At 39.1% G+C, this 26108-nt stretch overlaps 1 protein-coding gene across 1 annotated transcript; it reads left to right on the forward strand.

Annotated features, from left to right (window-relative positions):
- On the forward strand, positions 1-25770 carry OPRK1 (opioid receptor kappa 1). The gene is made up of 3 exons (XM_028119001.1): positions 1-257; positions 15311-15663; positions 25238-25770. The coding sequence occupies exons 1-3, from the start codon at positions 1-3 to the stop codon at positions 25768-25770; spliced, it is 1143 nt and encodes a 380-aa protein (XP_027974802.1).
- The last annotated feature ends 338 nt before the right edge of the window (positions 25771-26108 follow it).

Here is a 26108-nt window from a genome sequence, read left to right on the forward strand (position 1 = left end):
ATGGAGTCCCCGGTCCAGATCTTCCGCGGGGAGCCGGGCCCCACCTGCTCCCCGAGCACCTGCCTGCTCCCGAACGGCAGCGGCTGGCTGCCGGGTTGGGCCGAGACGGACCGCAACAGCAGCGGGGGATCCAAGGGTGCGCCGTTGGAGTCCGCGCACATCTCTCCCGCCATCCCTGTCATCATCACGGCTGTCTATTCCGTGGTGTTCGTCGTGGGCTTGGTGGGCAACTCTCTGGTCATGTTCGTGATCATCCGGTGAGTGCGGGACCCGGGCGCCGCAGTGGCTGGGGTCGGGAGGGAAGGTCGGGCTCTGACGCCAGGACCCGCGGTTGCGGCTCCCGCCAGGTGGTGGAGACTCCTTGCCCTCCGTGCAGGACTCGAGATTCTCAGAGGGTGGCCTCCTTGAAGTAAAGGATTTCCTGGAAGAGTTTTGGGTGGGGAACTGCGAGGTTCACAGGGGGCGAATCAAACAGCCAGGGGCGTTTTGAGCATTTGAATGACCCTCCACTCCCCCGCCCCCTTCCTCCCCTTCCCCCAAACTAAACCCCTACTAAAAACTGGTCAGGGAAAGTACAAAGGCGTGGAGGAAGGTCAGTGTCTTCTGGAAGGGAAACTAGTACCTTTTCCTGGCTTTTTTGCCTGGTGTTCCGCGCCAGTTCCGAACACTTTGTTCTGTCCTTTGCAAATATTTTTTAAGGTAAAATTCAGGCCCATCGAATGCACTGGAGATATTCAGAATTTTCTGTGACTCATCAGATTGGGATTATGGTTTATAAGCAAAAGCCAGTATACTATTTAGGGTTGTTGGTGTTCACGCATGAGCCCTTTTAGTACTGAAATGTTATCTCATTTACTTAGAATATCAGTGATTTTTGTAAATAAGCCATCCAATATTTATCCTCTAAACTGTGGGTTGTGGAGGTTTTCAAAAATTGCTTTACTTTTTATTTTCCACGGAGAGAAACCGATGGTTCTATTTTATTGTTCTTTGGTGGCATTACATTGAAGTCAACTTCTAATTATAAATACCCAAATATCCACCTGTATCTGCTAATTTTCTGGTAAGTGAAGTGATTCTTATTTTGACCTCTTTCAACAAAGAAAACAAGAAAAGAAAAAAAATCCCAACTTTGCTCTGGATGCCCTTTGATATATATGTATTTACCTTTCTGGGAGAGTTAATGCTTTTGAAATACACCTTTAAGAGTGAATAAGGACCTTACATTCCTTTGAGAAGTCCCTGTAAAATAAGGGACACAAGTCACTCTTTTCAGGGACATTGAGGGGATGAAGAAAAACTACGTTTTTGTTTTTTAATTCTAATTTTAGTTTAGCTCTTTATTTATTATGAACCTTAAGAACATTACCTATAGTAGCATGAGTCTTGGGAAATCATCATAATAAAAAAATGCCCATTTATCTGTCTATCTAGGTTTGAGAATGTCAGGTCTTTTATCTTCATCTGTGCTCCGGAACTAAAACCCATCTTTTAAGCCTCCAAATATATATTATAAAGCTCATTTCACCTACAATTAGTGTTTGTAGCTTGGTAGCCTTGGTTTCCATAATTGTGTATTGCATTTTATAGGCATTCTATCTGTGATGAGTAAAGGCTACAGAGGGAGAAAATATTTTAAAAGCACATTGTTTTTCCAAGTCATTAGTAATTTCAGGGCTGCTCTCCATTAGAGAGAAGATTATAGCAACCAAAAGAAAGACAGCTGTGTTCTCAATTACAATTAAAATTTTTAGGAGATCTTTGGTTCAGAGGCTGTTTTTTTGTAATAAAACATTATTACACAAGAAGAAGATGCTAAGAAAAAAAAACTCTGTTCCTATTTATATCATATAACATCTTATTGTTATTTGAATGAGCACCTGAAGTTTTGAGTTTGAGAAGAGCTTCTTAGTTGCTTAACAACTGTTTATATAGCCCTGAAGAGTAGGATAAAAAGGAATGAAGAATCCTAAAATATGTGCAAAGACAACTCTATGGGGAACAGTAGACATGTCAGAATGAAAACAGAATTATAGATTAACTAGGACTTTTAATGTCAAATATGAATATGAAGAAATAGAAATAGAAATGAAATATAAATATATATATAATCACATGTAATTATACATAATGAATAATCACCATTATAAATTATAACATAATACACTTACTAACTATTCATATATTTATATAACATATGCAATATATAATTACATATATATGTGTGTGTGTGTGTGTGTGTGTATATATATCCAAAAGATATCCAGGACTAAAATTTGTTAAAAGGAGATACATTTAGCTAAAAATACAAAAGAAGTTAGCTAGTTCATGTAACATCATCTGTCCTCCCACTCCACTCCCAACTACTTGGAGATGAAGTATGAAAAGTGAGGAGTTTCACTATCATCCTGGAATGCCAATGTACTGAAACATTAGTTTGCTTACATATATAGCTAAGAGGATTAAGGAGTATTTGGAGTTGGTTAAGACTGAGAGATGGTCAAAGAGTTGAAAAATAAAGCCTCAAAAGAAAAGTTGGTGGATGTGGGTTTATTTCACTCGGAAGAAAAGGAACTGAAGACTTGAGAGAGGTGGCTATGGTGTACACACCAGGACTGAGAGCAGAACCAGAATGAGGAATTCATATGCAGCTTTTATAACTGATGTTGAGAGCTAAGTAACACTGCTTGAAAAGATGGAGGATCACTTTTGAGAGGGATGCTATTTTAAAATATTACACATTGAAAAGGGGCATGGTTCAGTCATCTAGGACATCATTCTAAAGATGCTTGGATGTTGGGGCAGGTGCAGGTCCGAGATGACCAGTTCAGACCTGGGGAGGAAGTTAGGGCTGTGGAAAAAGCTTTGACTATTTTTAGACCTGTCTTACAAATAGCTTTCCCATCTTGGGTGCCTGAAATGCTGCCCAGAACCCTCTGAATATAGTTACAATTTCAAGTGTTTTCATCATTTCATAGGTACCAACTGCCCTAACTGCCTAATATTAGGGCATAGTAAATTTTCATTGTGAAAATCAGCCTCTCTTCTCACCAGGCTTTGGGGTTTATGGTCCTGGGGTGGGAGGTTCTTGCCTCAGCCCTGGATCCCTGTCTTTGGCTCCTACAACACCTCGGGTGTGCCCATGGGTGCAGCACTTAGGATCCCTATGCCTGTGTTCTCTCCACCTCTTCCTGTGCAGGTCCCCTGCAGTGAATGCTGTGATGCCCACCCACACCCACACCCACATCCTGGATCTTGCCAGGCAGTCTCACCTGTGACATCTTAAACCATTCTCCCACAACTTCCATGCATATGACAGTCTCCTCCCCCAGTGGACATGACCAGAACCTAAGGGACACTAAATATATGCCAGGCTAGTAAAGCTCCCTACTTCACGTGAATTATTTTATTTACTCTTCACAACTATAGGTGTCTTACCATCCCCATTTAACAGATGGTGAAAATGAAGGCAAAGTAAGATTAAATAAACTGACCAAGGTCACACCTTGCTGATTGTGGAGCCAGCCTGACCCCAGAGCCTGTGCTTTGGTTCACTGTTGAATTCATTGCCCTCTATACCACTTCTGCAGACTTGCAGATACTTTCTTACCAGGCAGCCCTTCATTTTCTCCCAGACACTCTTTTTTTTCTTACCTCACCTGGGTACCACAAACCATCACTTAGCCTCTCTTGACAATACATTCGGCTGCCTGGCCTTCTTGTCCTTCTGCTGTTGTCCAAACCTCAACCCTGGATCAAGCCAGTACCTTATCTTCCTATTCCTATTCCCAGCAAATTGAATGCTGCTGAATAAAATCAATTTTATCTTTGTAAAGATACACTTGAAGGCAAAGTCACCACCGTCAAGTGTATCTGACCCTTAGTCTGCCTAGTGCTTCTATGTCTCTCTCCTATTTCCAGAAAGAGCCAATTTCTTTTCCCAATTGTCATTAAAAACAAAACAAAACAAAAAACAAACAAACAAACAAAAAACAAACAAAAAGAACCCCAAACTAATTTCATTGGTACTAATTCCTAAACCCTCTCCCTGACCATATTTCGTCATGGTCAGGGGATATTCTTAACTCAGTAGTTCACTGTGACACTGGAGTCTAGCTGCTGGGAATGCTCTTCCTACATACCTGCACTGGCAGCTGCCCTGCCTTGTATCATTCCATCTCTGTAGTGACGTTTCCTTCTTTGTATCCAGAGCAAATCCCTGCTCCTGAGATTTGAATCTCATCACCTCCAGCTCTCCTGAGGTCTCTGCTGCGTTAGCCATCCCCTTTCTACGCTATTTGTAATCTCTCCACTGCTTTTGTCCCTTATGCATCTGGACATACTCAAGCATCTGTCATCTTACAGGTAATTAATATCCACGACCCTTCCATTTTTCTGAGTTCTCTTAGCTAATGTCTTTTCATCCTCCTGTGTGTTAGAGGTAAGTTTCTTGGAGGGATAATCCTTCTTCATTTTCTTGTCTTCCACCTGTTCCTCAGCCCCGTGTCCTTGGGTCCCCTCCCTGACGCTCCTTTACCAAAGCTAGAGCATCACGTTTCAGCTGCTCAATTCGGGCTGACTGTCCCTTGATTTCTGTGGAGATTTGGCATGCTCGACCAGTCTTACGCCCTTCACTTTCTCTGATATCACCCTGTCCTTCACTTCCTGCCACATCCTTGGGGTTTCTCGTCTACAGCACAGACTCCTCTTCCTCTCGTGTTTCTTATATGGTCATGTTTTCCAGAGCCTTCTCAGCTCTTCTGTCTTCACTTTGCACACTCTCTGTGTTAGGATTCAATCAGAACAACAGGACCAGTAGGAGATATACATGTGAAGAGATCTGTTGCAAGGGCTTGGGTTATATGACGGTGGGACTGGCTGAGCTAGTCTGAAACCTGGAGGGCAGGCATCAGCAGAGGTAGGCTGCTGACCGCAGGTAGAACTTCTTTCTCAGGGAAGCCACTGCTCTGCTCTCTATTAGTGTGCTAGGGCTGCCATCACAAAGTGCTACAAACTGGGTGGTTTAAGCAACAGAACTTATTTTCTCACAGGGAGGCTAGAAGTCCAAGATCAAGGTGTTGGCAGTGTTGGTTTCTTCTGAGACCTCTCTCCTTGGCTTGCAGATGGCTGTTTTCTCCCTGTGTCCTCACAGGGTCTTCCTTCTGTGTGTGTCTGAGTCCTAATATCCTCCTTTGATACAGACACCAGTCAAATTGGATTAGGGCCCAACCTCATGACCCCATTTTACCTTGATTTTTCCTCACTTTGCCTCTTTGAAGGCTCTATCTTCAAATACAGTCACATTCTGAGGTACTGCGGTGTTAGAACTTGACCGCATGTATCTGAGGGGACATAATTCAGCCCTAATCACTGCCAATCCCCTTTCTGTTCTCCTTAAGAAAACACTCTCCTCAAGCTTCAATTTTCATGATAATTATGTATATATGTTCTCTTTAATTTGAAGAAAACCTTTATTCTTGTAAAGGCATGCTTTTTTTAAAGTTAAATGTAAGGATAAACAAGGAAAAAAATATAAATAATAACAAAAATAACAGGAATCAAAATTACTTGGTTTTTGGTCTTAAGTTTTGCTTTTTGCTTTTTTCATTAGTTTTCATTAATTCACTGCTACCACAATAAAGACCTCTAGGGGGTCAGTTTTCTGCTACCGTTGCCCTGAGAGTAGAAGACTTATGCTTACCTGTAGTTCAGCCTGGGCAGTGTTGAAATTTCCTAAGAGGGGCAACTTTATAAGAGGCTTAGGCAAAAACAAACAAACAAACCAAACCAAAACAAAACAAAACCACAAAAATACTCTGGAAATGTTTGCATTTCCTGAACTCAAATTTCTTCTCCAAAGGCAGCTAACTCACCCAAGCTTGCTGAGCACAGAAGTTGTTTTTTGCAAGGGTACTTGTTTTCTTGTTCATAAATTGGGGGACAGAGTGTTTCTTCTCCAAGCCACTGACAGAAGTCCCACTCTGCGGAGACCATCTTAGGTCACATTGCATATACGGACTCAGGTCACCTCTGAGTTAGTCTGGGCCCCATGGCTGAACTTGTGTCAGTCCCAGGAAACTGTGTGGCTATCACAAAATTGGGGAGATATGGGAAGAAGTGAGGTGACCAATCAGAGTGTCTGATGCAGTGCCTTCCTCTTTTCCATCCAGGGAAAAGTATCTGTTTCTTCTAGAAGTTCTCATTGCAATCACAGCAGTTTCTCTCAAATGTCACCATAGCCTACCTTGGATAATATCGCCAGACTATACCTAGCCAGGCATTGAAGAAAAGGCAGAGGTATATTGGTATAACTAACCTTGTGCTGCTCCCTTTCTGACATCCGTCTTATCTCAGGCTTTGATTGAAAAATATGTTCTCATTTATCCTGAGTCCTCTCTTGGAGTCAATGTTGAACATTTCCTTAAAAGTAAGCATAGTGAAGATCCCTCCAGAAATTATTTTCAAAAGTGCCTATCTTGCACTTCTCCAAGTAATTTTATTATTTCACAAGCTCTTAAAAGAAAGAATTGGTTTCATTGCAACTGGTGATATGGATTAGCAAAATAGAACTATTTTCTTCCCCGTGGAACATATGATTGGAGCTGAAATCCAAATCCTTGTGTTTCAGAGATCAGAGACTAACCAGCTGCATCCCCCCCGCCACAAAAAAAAAAAAAAAAAAGGGAAAAGAAAGAAAGAGAAAGAAAACCAATTTAGTCATCAGGCATAGAGCTCCTAACCTTTAACAGACTCTAGGCAAAATTGTAGTCTTCAAAATCACTTCTTGATTCTGTTCATTTTATGACACTTTACAATTTTTCCTGGTGCCTGCCTTTGAATTAGTTTTAGGGGGGACTTATTTCTGGCTAGGAGATGGTTGCCCCTCTCCATCAATCATTCAGCTGTATCTCTTGAGTAGCAGTATCTTCTTTTGAACTGTGCAGTTGGCACTTTCTTCACTCCAGATTAACTTCTGGATGCACTCAGTTGTCATTGCCCTGGGGTCTCTGTCCTAAAACTGTATGGCTGCAGGACAGTCTTTTTTTCTAAGGTTTGGCTTACATGGTTTCAGTGGTGTAAGTAATGCAGGCTCAAAACTGTATTAACAAAAGATTTATTCCTCCACAGAAAATCAGCCAACTTTTCTTTGTTTCTTTCTTTGGAGGGGATACTGGCTTATGTCTGAGATAAGGAACACTGATGTAAGAAAGGAGATTTTAGGAGTGGGAATAATATTGTAAAATGCTTCTGTGTGTGTGTTTAAACACTTACCCCTTCTCTGATCTAGCAAGTCAGAATATAGATGAAAGATGAGAAAAACAGAAAGCACGTGATGAATATGTGATGAATTGAGAGATCCCAAAGGACTGGTCTGAAGGTGGGGAAGGGAGCCTTCAGATTAACAACGGTTAGAATTTCAAGAATTTAGAGACAATGGGAACATTTTTCTGAGCTCCTACTAAGTATTAACTTACTAAACCTCACAAGACAACTAAACTCTCTCTGCTTACCATGTTGCTTTCCACCCAGTGAAGGGACCATTTCCTTCTGATAAGAGTGCAGAGTGGAAGGATAATCTTGTCTCCTCTCTACCAGCATCCTGCGGCTCCCTTCGCTATGTCAGTTTTCTGTATAAAATTGGAAAAATCATTTAAGGTATCTGTGTACTTCTAAATATCCAGATAGTTGAAGGCTGAGAAACAACATGTCAATCACATGAGATTTGTAATTTTTCTACTGGGTGTTGTCAGGCATGATAAACACTCACCCTGTGCGCATAGCTGAATACACTAGAACATTCATCCTGGGTGTCAGGACCATGCCTACAGAGGACGAGCAGGTCCTGGGCACCAGCTATTGCAGTGAAATCACTATTCTACATTCTCCCCCCACCTGCATGGACAACCTGCTCCCCATGCGATGCAATACATGACCACCATTCTGGCTGTACATCACTGCCAGCATGATCACTGAGGCTGTGTCAGTTGTGGAACTCAGGGACACATTCTGGTCCTCTGTTTTCTCTATAGCTTTTGCTCTTTGCATATGGGAGATTAATTCTGGGGAACTGAAGGGGCCTGCCTGACATCTGAATGAATCTGTGGATTCACATAGTGAATGTGAATATAGTGAATGTAGTCAATTGCAGAGTCAGATCACTGGAGAAACAATGAATGAATTTCCTTTCCTTCCCTTAAAAATTAATAAACTGGGACACCTGGGTGGCTCAGTCATTAAGCGTCTGCCTTCGGCTCAGGTCATGATCCCAGGGTCCTGGGATGGAGCCCCACATCAGGCTCCCTGCTCAGCGGGGAGCCTGCTTCTCCCTTTCCCACTCCCCCTGCTTGTGTTCCTTCTCTGGCTTGTCTCTCTCTGTCAAATAAATAAATAAAATCTTTAAAAAAATTAGTAAGCTATTGCCCCTTAGTAAAGAACCATAATTTCAATGGTAAATAGTCCAAAAAGACATAGTAACTTAATTTTGAGATGAACTGGAAGTTATCTGGAGAATTAATGAAGCAAACTCATTATGTTTTCGAATAAATTCTTCTGAAAATTCACATCAGTAAAGCCATCATTTCTGATCATTTAAAACATAAAATCTGGGATACTCTGTATCTGGAAAACATGCCCAGGAAAATGAATAAATCATGCTTGTTGACAGCGCAGAGAAAAGAGTGTCATTATGCTAGTCTTCCACTGTTGGTTTAAAAGGACTGCATTTTCCCAGGTATCATAGAAATTTCCTTCTATTGAGCTTGGTGTGTTGGGGGGGTGAGTGGCCAGCTTCCTGTGGGTCAGGAGCGTTTGGTCACAACCAGGACCAAACAGTGATTCTTCAGGTGTATTCTGTTGGCCCGTAGGTATTTGCTATACTAAAGGGGTCTATTCAGAAAAATGACCACTAGGGTGTATGTTTGTTTGTTTGTTTCATTCTGTTGCAGCTGTGGTTTGATGGCTACAGATTTTACTCCCTAATGTCTCACTAATTTGTGGTCTCAGGCAAGCCATTTACTTCCTCTTTACTGTTTCCTCACCCAAAGAATGGGTATTGTTTGTGGAAAAACTGCAACACTATATATAATGTACATGACAGCCTTTGTCCATGGATGGGCAGCGTGCTAGTGTTCAATATTAGTATTCCCTGACTCATGCCCCATTCCCTCATATCAAATGTTTTTTTTACCCTCATGATATGTATTTCATCACACTTATCAGAATGCTTTTCAATCCTTAGCTGCTGTAAGGAGCAGAACTCACAGAATCACATTATTTCTCTAAAATTTCTGCCTCCTTAAGAAACTTTGGAATGACAGCCCTGAATTCCTTTACTGATTAGCTATGGACTCTGAGAACCCCTGAGAATCATCTCTAAGACTGCTTGCTCTTCAGAAGAATTGGGGGCAGTGGAATCTTATGGGGCTGTCAGGCAGGGTATTAGGACCGGGGCAGGTCGTTAGTGACCACAGTAATGATACTAGCAGCAACCTCAATGACTGTGAAGGCTGGCATCCAGTGAGCAATCATCAAATACCAAGTCCTGTGCTGGATATTTTGAGGGATTGTCTCATTTAGTCATCAAGATAACTCTGCCAGATAAAGTTCCCAAAACAGAGTTTGTCCCATAGTAAGCCCTCAATGAACACTCCACATGGTTTTGCCTTTTTGGTATTCAAGGTCCTCTGTGCCCTGACACCCCTTTTTCCAGCTCAGCCAGGTTCCCATTACTGTAGCCATGAAAGCCTCTCTCTCCAAATCCTTCTCAAAGCTCAAGATCCTGTCCAGGTTTTGTGTTCTTTACAATGTGTCCTGATCTCTTCACTACACGCTGATCCTGCCCTTCTGTCTATTCCTCTAGTTCACGTTGTAATTTTGACTCAGTCAGTTGAAAATTTCCCTGGGTCATGGTCTGTATATTGAGTTTTTCAATCATCCTCAATGCCCAGTATATTGCTGTATATGGAGCAGACACTTAAAAATGTGTTGAAATAATGAAATGATGAAGACAGGGGAGGAAACCTGACTATAACCAGAGAGAAGAGAGGGTGTGTGTGTATTGTCAGCATGGGGGACAATTGCAGGTAAGAGCTAAAAATAACTTTCCAATAAAATGGGAAATATGTATGTATTTAAAGATATATGGTGATTACCCATCAAGATTATGAGTTTATTGTGCTGTCATAAAGCTAAAAAGGATCTCCTGATTAAAGAAGCATCATTTAAATTTAAAATAAAAAAGCACTCAGACAATGCACCTCAACAGCAAGAGATGCTAATAATTCAAGAATGAGCTCTTCTACCTGCACAGTGTCTGAGCACAGCAGGCACATGGGAAGGACGGGAAGATGTGAGACTGCTGTGGCTCAAGGTCAATGTTTTCCCCGCTGGTGCCTCATTTTTCTCCTGGCAAGTGCCAGGCTCTCCCAGAAACCCTGCCTGGTGACATTGGTTCCTGATAGCTGAGCAGATAACCTTGTGCGCATATGGCTGCCAATCCAGAAGACACCCCTCAGTTCTCTGTAAAGAGAACTCCAGTAGGAAGGTCTTGAGTTAACATATGATGAGGAGCATTTCTTACTCCTGGAGACACCCTCTGCCATGTAGCCAAGCGCTGACCTTCCTCACGGCCGGCACCCTGGGTTCTTTGGTTGACCTCTCTTCCTGGCCTGCTCCTGGCATCCTGTCTGGTACACCTTACCATTGTTTTCAGGTTTGTAACATTGACAAGTGTAGAGAGGACAGCCCCACAGACTTTGCTCTTTTAGTGCCATATGCCCCTGTGGTGTGTACGCTAAAAAGTGCAACCACTTGCTGTCAGCCCACCTCCAGCTTCTCCACACGAGCCAAATCTTCCCACCCACATGGTGCCATTTTACTTGAAATACTTGCACATTTTTGTAAAGCAGGGTGGATGAAATGGAAAATCATTTCATATCTTATCGTAGTAAGAAACTGTATTTTTTCTCCCCTCAGGGGACATTTGACTGAAAGGACTAGCTACTATCTCCTTTTGATTAAATGAACAATACCAGAGTGCTAAACAAGACTGTCTTTGAGGGTGAGGGTCTTACTATCACACTTTCACAGGATCTGGTCCAGTGTAGTACATAAAAGACCATCAGTAAATATTTGTTGAACTCATAGTTTATTCACTAGTTTGAATTATACCGGTCAGTTCTTTCAGTGTGGTAGGTTTATAAGTATGTGTCTTCCAGAACCCTGGGAGAAGGGCCTTGCCCTGCTGCCCCTTCCAGATCATCCCACCGAGGTCCACCTTTGCCAACATTAGAAACAACACTTTAGAGCGCCTGAGTGGCTCAGTCGGTTAAGTGTCTGCCTTTGGCTCGGGTCTTGATCCCAGGACACTGGCATCAAGTCCTGCATTGGGCTCCCTGCTCAGCGGGATGTCTGCTTCTCCCTCTGCCTACCCCTACCCCCCTGCCCCTGCTTGTGCGTGCTCCTGCTCTCTCTCTCTCTCAAAAATAAATAAATGAAATCTTTAAAAAATAAATTAAAAAAAGAAAAAGAAACATCACTTTACTCACCTGAGTCTAACTTGCTTCACTAATATTAGGGAGAAGACATAAGTCTCCTGGCTAAACTCAAGGGGTTGTTGTCTCAAGAATCAGATAAAATACATGGAGGTCAAAGCATTGGTCTTTGTAAGTTACACAGTGCTGGGGGGCTTTAAGAATGCAGAGACTGGCATCCAGCACCCAGGTTTGAGTCTTGCAATGCCGTTTATAGCCATATGACTTTGAGAAATGCACATAACTCCCCTGATTCTCAGTGGCGTCACCTGTAGAAAAGGGATACTGATACCTACCATGTGAAGTTGTGGTGAGGACTGACTGGGATAAATATGTGGGATGTACACAGAGTCTGACATAGGGAGTGTTAGAAATAAATGGTTAGTAAGATCATCATAATTAACATGAACCATCTCAAAACAAGAGTGACGCCCTGACATCGGGATCCTGGCAGATCCAAAGGTCTCCATGAAAGGAGGGTGCAGGTATGTCTCTAGGTCTCTGGTAAGTGAGGGATGGTGACAGTGGTAGCTCCTACATGAATGGTCTGTCCAGAGCTTGTTTCTCTGGGACAAGACCTTTGCTACAATTAGTATAGTTAAAATTAGTGTAATTTGTAGACATTTCTGTTATAGGAGCTCATCTCTCTTATTTTGAGATCTGATGACAGAATTTGAATTCTTTATAAGTTCAAGTCTTAAGCAATTTCATATTTATTTTTTAAAGTATTTTTGAAAAGCTAGGAGAAAATTGCTCATCATTTTATGATTAAAGATGCATATTATATACATATTTTTGCATCAAATTTTTATTTACATTCTAGTTAGTTAACATATAGTATAATATTTGTTTTAGGTATAGAATTTAGTGACTCATCACTTACATATAACACCCAGTGCTCATCACAAGTGCCCTCCTTAATGTCCATCCCCCATTTAGCCCATCTCCCCACCCACCTCCCCTCCAGCAACCCTCAGTTTGTTTTTTATAGTTTAGAGTCTCTTATGGTTTGCCTCCCTTTTTTTTCCTCTGATTGACTTACTTTGCTTAGCATGATACACTCTAGCTCCATCCACAATTGCTGCAAATGGCAAGATTTCATTCTTGTTTATGGCTGAGTAATATTCCATTGTATATATATACCACATCTTCTTTATCCATTCATCAGTCGGTGGACACTTGGGCTCTTTCCATAATTGGGTTATTGTTGATAAAGGTGCATATTATATTTTAGCATAACTCATATTTCATTCCATTCACATTCTTCTAGCATGTAAGGTCACAGGCATCATTTTTACTATTATCTTTCATATTCAAGCTGAACCATGGCTCTAACTAAAAACTAGGTTCCTTTTTTTCTTCTTGTGGTGACTGATGGCCACATATATAAGGGAGGGAGAGGAGTTGAAGACCATAAAACAAATTAGACATATTCTCTGGATTAGGGGCATTCCATTAACTATCTCAGGAGCTCTATGAGATAAACATTATGTTTCCCATTTTATAGTTGAGAAACTGAAGCTCATTTTTAGTGACCTCTCCAAAATCTTACAGTTGGAAGGAAAAATAAGGACTAGAACCTAGGTCTACCCAACTGTATGAGACAGGGAATGTGGGTCTAACTTCATCAAGTAAGAGGAGAGTATCAGGGTCACTAAATATGAGAGCAGAAGTCAAAGGTACTGCCCGCTACAATCTTTGTTAATATCAGGGATTCTTGGAGAGAAAGTGACAGAATAGGAGGTTGGCTTATAAGATGTAATTTTCAAACATAAAACCATACCTTAAAGAAGACAACATTTGAACAGATAGCATTTCAGTCTTGCTCACCGGAAACATTTTCTCTGTCTCGGTAAGTGGACTTCCCTAGTTATCTGTGCCTTTATAATGCCTATGCTCTGAGCATTGGCCATATACATTTAATCACTATTTATTTATTTAAGAGAGAAAGAGCACAAGCATTGGGCGGAGAGGCAGAGGGAGAAGCAGGCTCCCCACTGAGCAGGGAACCCAACATGGGACTTGATCCCAGGACCCCGAGATCATGACCTCAGTCGAAGGTAGACGCTTAACTGACTGAGACACCCAGGCACCCCACATTTAATCACTTTCTAAAACTTATAGATAGGCCACTTAATAATATTTGAGTGAAAATTGTAAAGGTAAAACATAACCTATTTTAAAATAAACTCCTCATTCTCCACATTAAAGCAGTCTTTAGATAGCAGAGCATAAAAATGGAAACCCACAGATACTGACTCTGTGCCATTCTGTACCATCTCTTCATCCAAGCACAGACACACCATTTTCTAGCAAGAAGAAAAGAAGGGAGGATTTGGGGGGAGGGTGAGTGGGATGCTGAGAGTAAAGTGTGATCTCGTAAGTCACACATTTTGAGTCAGGTCATCTACTGCCTTTACCTTGGGTACAACAATTTGGTTTTATTATCTTTATGTGACAGGACCTGAAACTCAGAAAATCATACACTGAATCCAGACTCTGGATGATCTGACTTCATAGAAGTCCTGCCTCCCAGGAGAGCGAAGGCTCTATTGTCACTACATGTTTTAAAAGACATTTCTCATGTAGAAATTTCTGTATTGAAAGACATCCTAGCAGGTATCAATAAAAAACATTGATATTGATTTTATAGCCAAAGCAGTAATTTTCCATAAGACAGTTCCTTATACGTGACCTTTAATAACAGTCAAAGCCATAACATTAAGAAGGTACGTGGGGCATGACTGAGTTAATTACGATAAGGTCTACAAATCTGAGGTGTATAGAAAGTAATTAACATGGATTTTCCCTACATATTCAGAGGCATTTGGCCTCTGAAAACCTGCTGATACTGTTTGGAATGTTTCATGCCCTATAGATCCCTCAGGGAGCATTCTGTAAGTAAAACAATCCTCTTAATTCAGTTTTAGTTGAAAATGGAATTGTTCTCAACTTCATGTTATAATGGAAAGAATAATTTGGGCTTAAAGGCAATGTTTTTGACCTGTTTTGAAAATTACTGTCCCCTCAGTTGGAAGAGGAAACAACTTATGTGCTTTAAAAATCTCTCAAAATGAAAGTAAAGAAAAACTGAGTTATTTCTCACCTACTGTGCTAGATTACATTTAGTGCTGTGATGTGTATAAGGAAGAACTCAACCTGCTTTATTTACATAATGCATTTAAGATGAAAAACTAATGGCACACTGGCAAACAAAAATCAACAAACTTAGCTGTATTTTAGCCATTGAAATTGAATGTATTTTAAAAATGAAAACCATTTCAAATTTTCAAAAGATGTAATTACAGTGATGGATTTCTCAAAATGACCCTGAGGAAAAGTTGAGTAAGCTTTATCTTTGTTTTACACAGGGAAAGGGAAGTAATAAAGTATGTAAAAAAATGCTTAAAGGCAAGCAACTCCAGATAGGATTAAAATGAATTGTCAGTCACAAAAGAAAGACCTGTATTATGTGTAAGTCTGTCAAAAAGATCTGTATGTATATTTATTTATCTATGCTATTTTCTTCCCCTTTTTAAATTTAAATATATTTTGAACAAAGCACTAGAATAAAAGCTAGTCAAGTCAGAGATTTTTGTCCATTTTTCCTACTACCCTTAATAACTAGAAGAGTCTTTTATATATTAGATGCTCAATAAATATGTAAAGAATAAGTGAATGAAAAACAAATTTAATAATTCAAAGGTTGTTACAAACACATTTACCCCATGGACTTGACATAAAGTTGAAGAGAAATGATCTTGTTTCTTGTCTTTTAGATACACAAAGATGAAGACAGCAACCAACATTTATATATTTAACCTGGCGTTGGCAGATGCTTTAGTTACTACAACCATGCCCTTCCAGAGCACGGTCTATCTGATGAATTCCTGGCCATTTGGGGATGTGCTATGCAAGATAGTCATTTCCATTGACTACTATAACATGTTTACCAGCATATTCACCTTGACCATGATGAGTGTGGACCGATACATTGCTGTGTGCCACCCTGTCAAGGCTTTAGACTTTCGCACACCTATGAAGGCAAAGATCATCAACATCTGTATTTGGCTCTTATCGTCATCTGTTGGCATATCTGCAATAGTCCTTGGAGGGACCAAAGTCAGGGAAGGTAAGGGCAGTCATGTTCATCTCATTTTTAACCACCCTACTTCTAATTATACAAACTTTTAATTTGCAAGTGAGTAGGACACATATCTAGGGGAAAACCCAAAAGCCAGTGGAAATATAATGCCTAAATCCATGGAAGATGAAAAACACAACAGTTTTGTGCTTTCCATAGCTAAACATAGGATGGGATAAAGACATTACCCAAACACAGATGCCCAACCTATCTGCTATTCTGGAACTGCTTATCAGAATCTGGAGGGGTGAGGATGAAGCAGGGAATCATAGGCATGTAGATTTTTAGAATACAATCCATTGCATGCTGGCAATTGTAAGATACACCTAATCCCTCCTCTTCTTTCTCCCCCAAAAAGGACAGTAAATCATCAGAGACCTATGCTGGCTCTTTACTCTTTTTCTTTAGGGGTTAATCTCCATGTTACTATCATAACAACTTCATTTGGCTGTAGGACATTCAGAATTGGGTTCACAGATGGATGACAGTACACATGAGCAAAACTTAGATTTTGGACATACTAGGTCTTACCCGATGCAAACAGGATATTTGATGTTTTCCCAGTGTTGCTACGCTAGTGGTTCTCACCCCAGGCTGCCTGTTGGAATCACCCGGGCACCTCAGAAAATACAGATGATCCTTGAATAATGTGATGGGCACCAGCCCCATGCAATCAAACATCCTTGTATGACCTTTGACTCCCCCAAACTTAACTACTAATAGTCTACTGTTGACCCAGAAGCCTTAATGAAAACATAAACAATTGATTAACACATATTTTGTATGTTTTATGTTTATATGCTGTATGCTTACAACAAAGTAAGCTGGAGAAAAGAAAATGTTATGAAGAAAATCATAAGGTAGAGAAAATACATTTGTAGTACCGCTCTGTAATGAAAAAAAAAATCTGCATATAAGTGCACCTACACAGTTCAAACCCATGCTGTTCAAGGGTCATCTATATTGCTGCCTGGGTTCCCCCCGGAGGCTCTGGTTTAATTGAACTGAGGCACAGTCTGTGTATCAAGATATTTTTAAAGATTTATTTATTTATTTTTGAAGGAGGGTGGGCATAGGGAGGGGGAGAGAGAAACCCAAGTGAACTCCATGTTGAGCATGGAACCCAATGTGGGGCTCAATCCCAAGATCCTAGCTGAAACCAAGAGTCAGATGCCTAACCATCTGTGCCACCCAGGCACCCCTGGGTGTCAAGATTTTTAAGATGTCCCCAGGTGACTCTGACCTGCAGCCAGGGTGAGAACTACTGTTGCAGCAGTTTTGCTTTACTAGTAAAAGTAAAACTATGAAAATATCTTTGGTCTTAGTAGAAATTCATTGGGAAGAGGGGAGCAGAACTTTGGACTTCATAAATGCTATTTATTGCTGTAGCAGTTCTCCAAAAGGTCTAGTTTGTTAGGGAGGCTCATGATACCTATAAATACAGATAATTGCATATGTGTAGTAGGGACCTACCAGATCATAGAAAGGGCAGGTGCTAAAATCATAACTTATCTGGCATAGTCCACATTTGTAATGAAACACAGTCTTTTCGCTCTTAAACTATAAAATGAATTTCCAGCTTAGCTGTGGAAGGTGTTAAGCTATAATACTTGGTAAATTTTAAGATATGCCAATATTTATCAGAGAAGCATTTTAAAATATGATTAATTACACACAGGATTTTGTTTCTTCATGCATGCAAAAAATGGAAAAGTTGCAAGAAACTCTTTCTAGCTTAGGGTGTTGATACTTAATAACTGGATTCAAGAGGAGAGCTGCATATTCACCATGAGGACTAGAAGAATAGGCCATGTAATAAAAGAAGATGGCGATTTTACCCAGGGCAAATGAAGAACTGATTTTGACATTTCATGACATACTTGCAGACTTAGCCACTACACTCCTCTAATCATTGTCAGAAAAATGACATCCTAGAAGCAATGGATTTCAATTCAGTTTCTGAAAGACGAAATGAAGATTGATGTAGGTTTTCCAGGAAGAAATTGCTGTAGATGAATGTGTGCAGATGCCATGGAAGAAAGGATCCACTAGTGTCGGGAGATTGTTTCTTTTATTTTCTAAAGCAGATTTTGTTTATATGTTGAAAGGTTGTCTCTGAACCATTTAGTACGCTCATTTTTGAGTGCTGGGCGACAAGTCAATTCTTGGATGACCAAGAGGAGTATTGGAGTATGCAGAATAGCATTGATAGCAGTAAAACCTATGCTGCGTAGTAGATCTACAGAACTTTTTTACTTGTGTAATGGTACTCTTTGACCTTTGCCTCCCATCCCTCCTGCCCCAAGCTGCTGGAAACTACAGTTCTACTCTCTGCTTCTATGAGATTCCATGTATAAGAGAGATCATATAGTATTTGTCTTTCTGTGTCTGGCTTATTTCATTAAGCATAACGTTCACCAGGTCTCTCCATGTTGCCACAAATGGCAGCATTTCTTTCTTTTTAAAAACTGAATAATATTCCATTGTGTGTGCGTATATACACACCATACACCACATTTTTTTTATCCATTCATCCATTGGTGGACATTTAGGTTTTTTTCCCCATATCTTGTCTATTGTAAATAATGCTGCAGTGAACATGGGAGTGCAGATATCTTTGAGATATTGATTTCATTTCCTTTGAATATATACCAAGAAGTGGAATTATTGGATTATATGATATTTCTATTTTTAACTTTTTGAGGAACCTCCATATTGCTCTCCATAGTGGCAGCACCAATTTATGTTCCCATCAACAGAGGTTCCCTTTTCTTCACATCCTTGCCAACACTTATCTTTTTGTTTATTTTTGATAATAGTCACCCTAACAGGTATGAAGTGATAGCTCATTGTGGTTTTGATTGGCACTCCTCCAATGATTAGTGGTGTTGAGCACCTTTTTATAATCCTGTTGGCAGTTTGTATGTCTTCTTTGGAGAAATGTCTATTTAGGTTCTTTGCCCATTTTAAATCAGGTTATTTGCTTTCCTGCTATTGAGTTGTATGATTTCCTTATATATTTTAGATATTACCCCTTATCAGATACATGATTTGCAAATATTTTCTTCCATTCTGTAGGTTGCCTTTTCATGTTGTTTCCTTTGCTGTGCAAGAGGTTTTTTTGTTTGTTTTGGATTTTTTTTGTTTTTGTTTTTGTTTGAATTAGTTTGATGTGATCTCATTTTTTTTATTTTTGGTTCTGTTGTTTGTGCTTCTGGCGTCATATCCAAAAAAACAAAACAAAACAAAACAAAACAAAACTCATTGCCAAGACCAGAAGCTTTTCCCTTATGTTATCTTCTAGAAGTTTTATGGCTTTGTTTACATAAGTCTTTAATCCATTTTGAGTTGTTTTTTGTGTATGGTGTAAGATAAGGGTCCAATTTCATTCTTTTGTGTGTGGATACCCCATTTTCCCAGCACCATTTATTCGAGAGCCTGTCCTTTCCCCACTTTCTATTTGTGGCACCCTTATTGAAGATTACTTGACTGTATATGTGTGGGTTTATTTCTGGGCTTTCTATTCCATTCCATTGGAATATGTGTCTTTTTTTATGCCAGCAGCAGACTGTTTTGATTATTATAGCTTTGTAATATAATTTGAAATCGGGAAGTGTGATACCTCTAGCTTTGTTTTTGCTCAAGATTGCTTTGACTCTTCAGGGTCTTTTGTGGTTTCACACAAATTTGAGGATTGTTTTTTCTTACTTTTGTTTTGAGAGAGAGAGTGAGTGAGTGCGGCGTAGGGAGAGGCAGAGGGAGAGGGAAAGAGAATCTGAAGCAGGCTGCATGCTCAGTGCGGAGCCTGACATGGGGCTCAATCTCACAACCCTGAGATCATGACTTGAGCTAAAATCAAGAATTGTACACTTAACTGACTGTATCACCCAGGCGCCTCTGAGGATTTTTTTCTATTACATTGAAAAGTGCCATAGGGTTTTGATAGAGGTTGCACTGAATTTGTAGATTGTTTTGTGTAGTATAAACATTTTAACAATATTAATTCTTCTGATATCTGATTCATGAACATAGGATATCTTTCCATTTATTTGTATCTTCTTAAATTTCTTTCATCAATGTTTTACAGTTATCAGTATACAGATATTTTATATTTATTTACAGATTTATTTCTAAGTGTTTTATTCTTTTTGATGGTAAAAAATGGTATTGTTTTATTTCTTTTTCAGATAGCTTATTGTTAGTGTATAGAAATGCAACCAATTTTTGTATGTTGATTTTGAACTTTTGAACTTTGCTCAATTAGTTTTTACTAATAGTGTTTTAATGGAGTCTTTAGGGTTTTCTATACATAAGATTGTGTCATCGCCAAACAATTTTATATCTTTCTTTCTGATTTGGATGCCTTTTATTTCTTTTATTGCCTAAGTGCTCTGGCTAGGACTTCCAGTAATATGTTGAATAAAAGTGGTGAGAGTGAGCATCTTTGCTTTGTTCCTGATCTTAAAGGAAAAGCTTTCAATCTTTCACCATTGAGTAGGATGCTAGCTGTGGGCTTGTCATATATGACCTCTATTATGTTGAGGTACAGTCCTTCTATACTTAATAGTTGAGAGTTTTAATCAGGAATAAATGTTGAATTTTGTTAAATATTTTTCTGCATCTATTGAGATGATCTTTTGACTTTTAATCTTTCATTCTATCACATTATTTGATTTGTGTATGTTGAGCCATACTTGCATCCCAGGGATAAATCCCACTTGATTATAATATGATTCTTTTCATGTGCTGTTGAATTTTGTTTGCTAGTGTTTTATAGGACTTTTGCATCTCTGTTCATCAGGGATATTGTGGTATGCTTGTGGTATCAGGGTAATGCTAGCCTTGTAAAATGAGTTTGGAAGTATACTTTCTTCAACTTTTGAAAAAGTTTGAAATGGATGTTTAAATATCCTTTTTAAATGCTTGATAGAACTCACCAGTGAAACCACCTGGCACTTGGTTTTCCTTTGTTAGGAGGTTTTTGATGTAGTCTCAATCTATTTGTTACTGGTCTGTCAGATTTTCTATTTCTTTATGATTCAGTCTTGTAGGTTGTAAGTTTCTAGGAATTTATCCATTTCTTCTAGGTTATCCAATTTGTTGGTATGTAATTGTTTATAGTAGTCTCTTATGATCCTTTGTATTTCTGTGCTATCAGTTATTATGTCTTTTCTTTCATTTCATCTTTTCTCTTTTTTCCTGTCTAACTAAGGGTTTGACTTTGTTTACTTCAAAAAGCCAACTGTTTTTTTCTACCATTTTTCTGGTCTCTATTTCATTTATTTCTCTTTTTTAAAATTTTATTTTATTATGTTATGTTAGTCACCATACAGTACATCATTAGTTTTTGATGTAGTGTTCCATGATTCATTGTTTTTGTATAATACCCAGTCTCCATGCAATACATGCCCTCCTTAACACCCATCACTGGGCCAACCCATCCCCCCACCCATCCCCCCACCCCTCACCCCTCTAATACCCTCAGTTTGTTTCTTGGAGTCCATAGTCTCTTACAGTTCATCTCCCCCTCCGATTCCCCCCTTCATTTTTCCCTTCCTTCTCCTAATGTCCTCCATGTTATTCCTTATGTTCCACAAATAAGTGAAACCATATGATAATTGACTTTCTCTGCTTGACTTATTTCACTTAGCATGATCTCCTCCAGTCCCAACCATATTGATATAAAAGTTGGGTATTCATCCTTTCTGATGGCTGGGTAATATTCCATTGTATATATATGGACCACATCTTCTTTATCCACTCATCTGTTGAAGGACATCTCAGTTCTATTTCATTTATTTCTGCTCTGTTCTTTATTTCCTTCCTTCTACTAACTTTGGGCTTTGTTTGTTCTTCTTTTTCTAGTTCCTTAATCTGTAAAGTTAGGTTATTTATTTGAGATCTTTCTTTTTTCTTAATGTAGGTGGTTGTCACTATAAACTTCCCTCCAAGAACAGCTTTTGCTACATCCCATAATTTTGGTATATTGTATTTCTATTTTTATTCATCTCAAGCATTTTTAAATTTTCCTTTGATTTCTTCTTTGACCCATTGGTTGTTCAGGAGTGTATTATTTAATTTCTACAGATTTGTGAATTTTCCAATTTTCCTCCTGTTTAATGTCTATTTTTATGTGGTCAGAAAAGATACTTGATATGATTTCGATCTTCTTAAATTTGTTAAGACTTGCCTTGTGGCATAACATATGTTCTATACTGGAGAATATTTCATGTGCAATTGAGAATAATGTGTATTCTGTTTCTCTTGAATGAAATGTTTTGTATATGTCTGTGAAGTCCATTTTATATTTTTAAAGATTTTATTTATTTATTTATTTATTTTGGTGGGGAGGAGCAGAAAGGGAAGGAGGGGGAGGAGAAAAGACTCTCAAGCAGACTCCACATTGAGTGCAGAGACCCACACAAGCCTCACCAGATCACCCACGTGATCATGACCTGAGCCAAACCAAGAGTCAGATGCTTAATCTACTGAGCCACTCAGGTGCCATCCCCCCATTTAATTTATAGTGTTGTTCAAATCTGCTGTTTCCTAATTGATTTTATATCTGGATGATTTATCCATTGTCGAAAGTGGGATATAGACGTGCCCTATTTTTGCTATTTCTGTCTCCCTTCAGTTCTGTTAATACATGCTTTATATATTTAGCTGTTCCAATGTTGGGTGCCTGTAGATACTTAAAACTGTTACATCCTTTTGATGACTTGGTCCTTTTATCATCATATAGTGACTTTGTTTTTCTCTTATGACAGTTTCTAAGTTGTAGCCAGTTTCGTCTGATGTAAGGACAGGTACTTCTGCTCTCTTTTTGTTTCCATTTGCAAGGAATATCTTTTTCTATCCTTAACTTTCAACTTATGTGTGTCATTAAAGCTAAAGATGCATTCGTTTTCCTGAAAGAGAACATTTAATAAAAATGGTGCACGTGGACTTGAATTTCCTTGATGATTGCCTCAGTACTCTCCTTTCTCTTTGTTGGTATAAGCTTAGCTTCACTGATATTTCTGGAGGATATTTCTAACCCTATCACTGAATGTTTTGCAAAGTCTTGTAAAAGTAGCTGTAGTTGATTATTTCACCCATTCAGCAAATATTTATTGAGCTCCTACAACATGCAAGACAATTTGTTCAAGAGGAAGCTGATTAAACATCAGCTCTTATGTTGCCTTACCTATCTCAGCAGATTGCTCTTCCATAATAACTACTGTAATCAGTCCCCATTTTCAAGGGTTTCCATGTGGTACTCATTTATTCACTTATTTAACAATTTGTACTCCTTAAGCACCTTATGTTCTTATTTAACGGTTTGTATTCCTTAAGCATCTTATGTTCTTGCCACCCTATGTGGCAGGGATTATATGTTGAATAAAGCAGGCTGGTTATCCACCCTAAGGTAGTTTGCATTCTGGATGGAGAGAAAAATGCCAGGAAAGGTAACATTATCACAGAAGAGCTTCTGTCTACCTTCTGTCATTATATAATGGTTAAAAAATAAGTTGAGTATAATATAGAGAGAGAATAAAGTTGCAAGGGAGAGAACTATTTAAATGGATCAGCCTCTGTATAAATGTCTCTGATCTGACATTTAAGCTGAGGCCAAACTCAAGAAAGAGACAATGTTGGAATACAAAAAGTTAAGCATGGAAAAGACAAAACAAAACTAAACGTGTTCCCTACCTTCAAGGAGACTAGATTCAATAGACAAATCAAATCCAGAGTAGTATATTTTTAAAATCAGATTTTTCACAATGTGCACCTGTCAAAAGTTGTTTAATACTTTTTTCAATGATTAATATTGATGATTTAAAAAATGATTTTAACTGTTAATATTCCCATAAACACTAAAAGCACAGGGGCGCCTGGGTGGCTCAGCCATTAAGTGTCTGCCTTCGGCTCAGGTCATGATCCCAGGGTCTTGGGATCGAGCCCTGCATCGGGCTCCCTGCTCTGCAGGAAGCCTGCTTCTCCCTCTCCCACTCCCCCGCTTGTGTTCCCTCTCTTGCTGTGTCTCTCTCTGTCAAATGAATAAATAAAATCTTTAAAAAAAAACTAAAAAAACATTAAAAGCACAAATTTAAAAAGATGCTTGTTTGTTTCTAAAACTCTTCATAGTAATAGTACTTTAAACAATGATTTTTTTAGAGAATCAAAAATTCTGAGTTATTCTGGAAGTTTGCATTTACTAATGAAAGTTTTGATCTGGTATCTAGTTTATAAAAGAGAGGTTTCTAAGGTAGTCATCTTTATTAATTGGGCAAAATAATTATATTCTTTGTATTGTAAGTATGTCTAATTGAAAGTCTAAGATGGTACATTTGGTTTTTACTAAGAGATATTTGATTAAGATCACATAAAAATGTTTTAGAAAATATAAATAGAGCTGTTTCACTACTTAAAAATATTCTTGTCCTATTTTTGAAGCAGATTTTCCTGATATCAGAAGAAAATATCATAATAAAAATTATGCTCTTCTTATTGCTCATGATTACTTTATTGGTAAGGAAAGATCAGATTAGGACAAAGAGTTTTGCCTGCTGTGAGCTCAATGACCTCTCAGAGGGAAGAGGAAAAAATGTGGACTGGTTGATGCTTGGGGAGGAAGGGAGCCCCAGAGGGATGAGCAGGCCCCCAAGGAAAGTATCAAAAAAGTGCTTATACTGGGTCTCTGTTCTTTCTGGTCTCTGCTCTTTCCAGTATGAAGGTCACTCCAAAGAGAATACTATCCAGCAAAGAGAAGCAGAGCAAATAACATAATTTTCCAAGTAATCAAATAAAGTATTTGTTTTATCTGTTACATAGTCAGTGTTGGTAAAAATGAAAAATGTGTCTCACTTATGAATTTCCTTGATGATGGTGCTAATAAGGATGATTTTCTTCCTCCTTTTTCTCCCTTTCCTTGTTCGTTTTTTTTTCTTCCTCCTTCTCTTCCTTCTCCAAAAGTTTACTCATGTTTCAACAACACCCTTAATCAATTGATTCCATTAAGTCACAACTCCTGGGTCATATTTAAACACACTTTGTACAAATTTTTACTGACCCACATAATGCTTTCTTGTAAATCACTTGATGTTTTGAGACAAGTTGGCTTTTGCTAGACTTGGAATATTTAGTCATTTATTACAAATGGACACTAGCTTTTATTGTCAGAGCCTTAGGTCTGGGAGAATTGTTAATGAATGGAAATGTACGTAAGGGCTTATGCTATATTACCAGTTTAGCTCTTCTGAAAGTCATCCACATTAAACTGGTTTCCACAACTACATAATTCATATTGCTAGCTAGTAATATGTATTTCATAGCACTGCATATGTTACCAATAAATGGTGACTTTCTGGCTTCATTGATCTAAGCACAGATAGGATGGTTAATATTATACATAGCATTCATTCCTAATTTGGTCATCTACTTCAGGTAATATCATCTCACCATAATTGGACCTTTGTACCCAAACATATTAAAACTCACTTTTAGAATACTTTGCAGCCACAGTAATAAGAAAATATTTTCTTTTTGTGCTTTCATTTGTTTTGTTCACCTTGTCCAGATGTGGATGTCATAGAGTGCTCCTTGCAGTTCCCGGATGATGATTACTCCTGGTGGGACCTCTTCATGAAGATCTGTGTCTTCGTCTTTGCCTTTGTGATCCCTGTCCTCATCATCATCATCTGCTACACTCTGATGATCCTGCGCTTGAAGAGTGTCCGACTCCTTTCTGGCTCCCGAGAGAAAGATCGCAACCTCCGTCGGATCACCAGGCTGGTCCTGGTAGTGGTGGCAGTCTTTATCATCTGTTGGACCCCCATTCACATTTTCATCCTTGTGGAGGCTCTGGGGAATGCCTTTCACAGCACAGCTGCCCTTTCCAGCTATTACTTCTGCATTGCTTTGGGTTACACCAACAGCAGCCTGAACCCCATTCTCTATGCCTTTCTTGATGAAAACTTCAAGCGGTGTTTCAGAGACTTCTGCTTTCCAATTAAGATGAGGATGGAGCGACAGAGTACTAGTGGAGTCAGAAATACAGTTCAGGATCCTGCTTATGTGAGGGATGTTGATGGGATAAATAAACCAGTATGACTAGTCGTGGAGATGTCTTCTTATAGTTCTTCAGGAAGAGAAGAGTTTAATGATCTCGGGTTAACTCAGATTAGTACTGAAGTCTGAGATGGAAGGTAGAATTTTTAACAAACTTTTAGAAATCTCATGGTCTGAAATCATAAGATGCAGGCTGTGTTAGCCACCCAGGTCAGTGGAAGCATCAAGGCTGTAGGGATGGAGTATAAAAGATTCAAGTAAGAAAATACAGCCCCTTTATAAGGCAGGGAAACAAGACTGATTCCCAGTTCCTTTGATGAACAAAGAAATAAGCCTTTTTCTTCTGGTTACCTAGATTTAGTCCAAGACCCATCTGCTGT

Source organism: Eumetopias jubatus, unplaced genomic scaffold, assembly GCF_037043125.1.
Source record: "Eumetopias jubatus isolate StellerSeaLion01/CBP00866 unplaced genomic scaffold, mEumJub1_p1.0 scaffold_4, whole genome shotgun sequence".
NCBI lineage: Eukaryota > Metazoa > Chordata > Mammalia > Carnivora > Otariidae > Eumetopias > Eumetopias jubatus.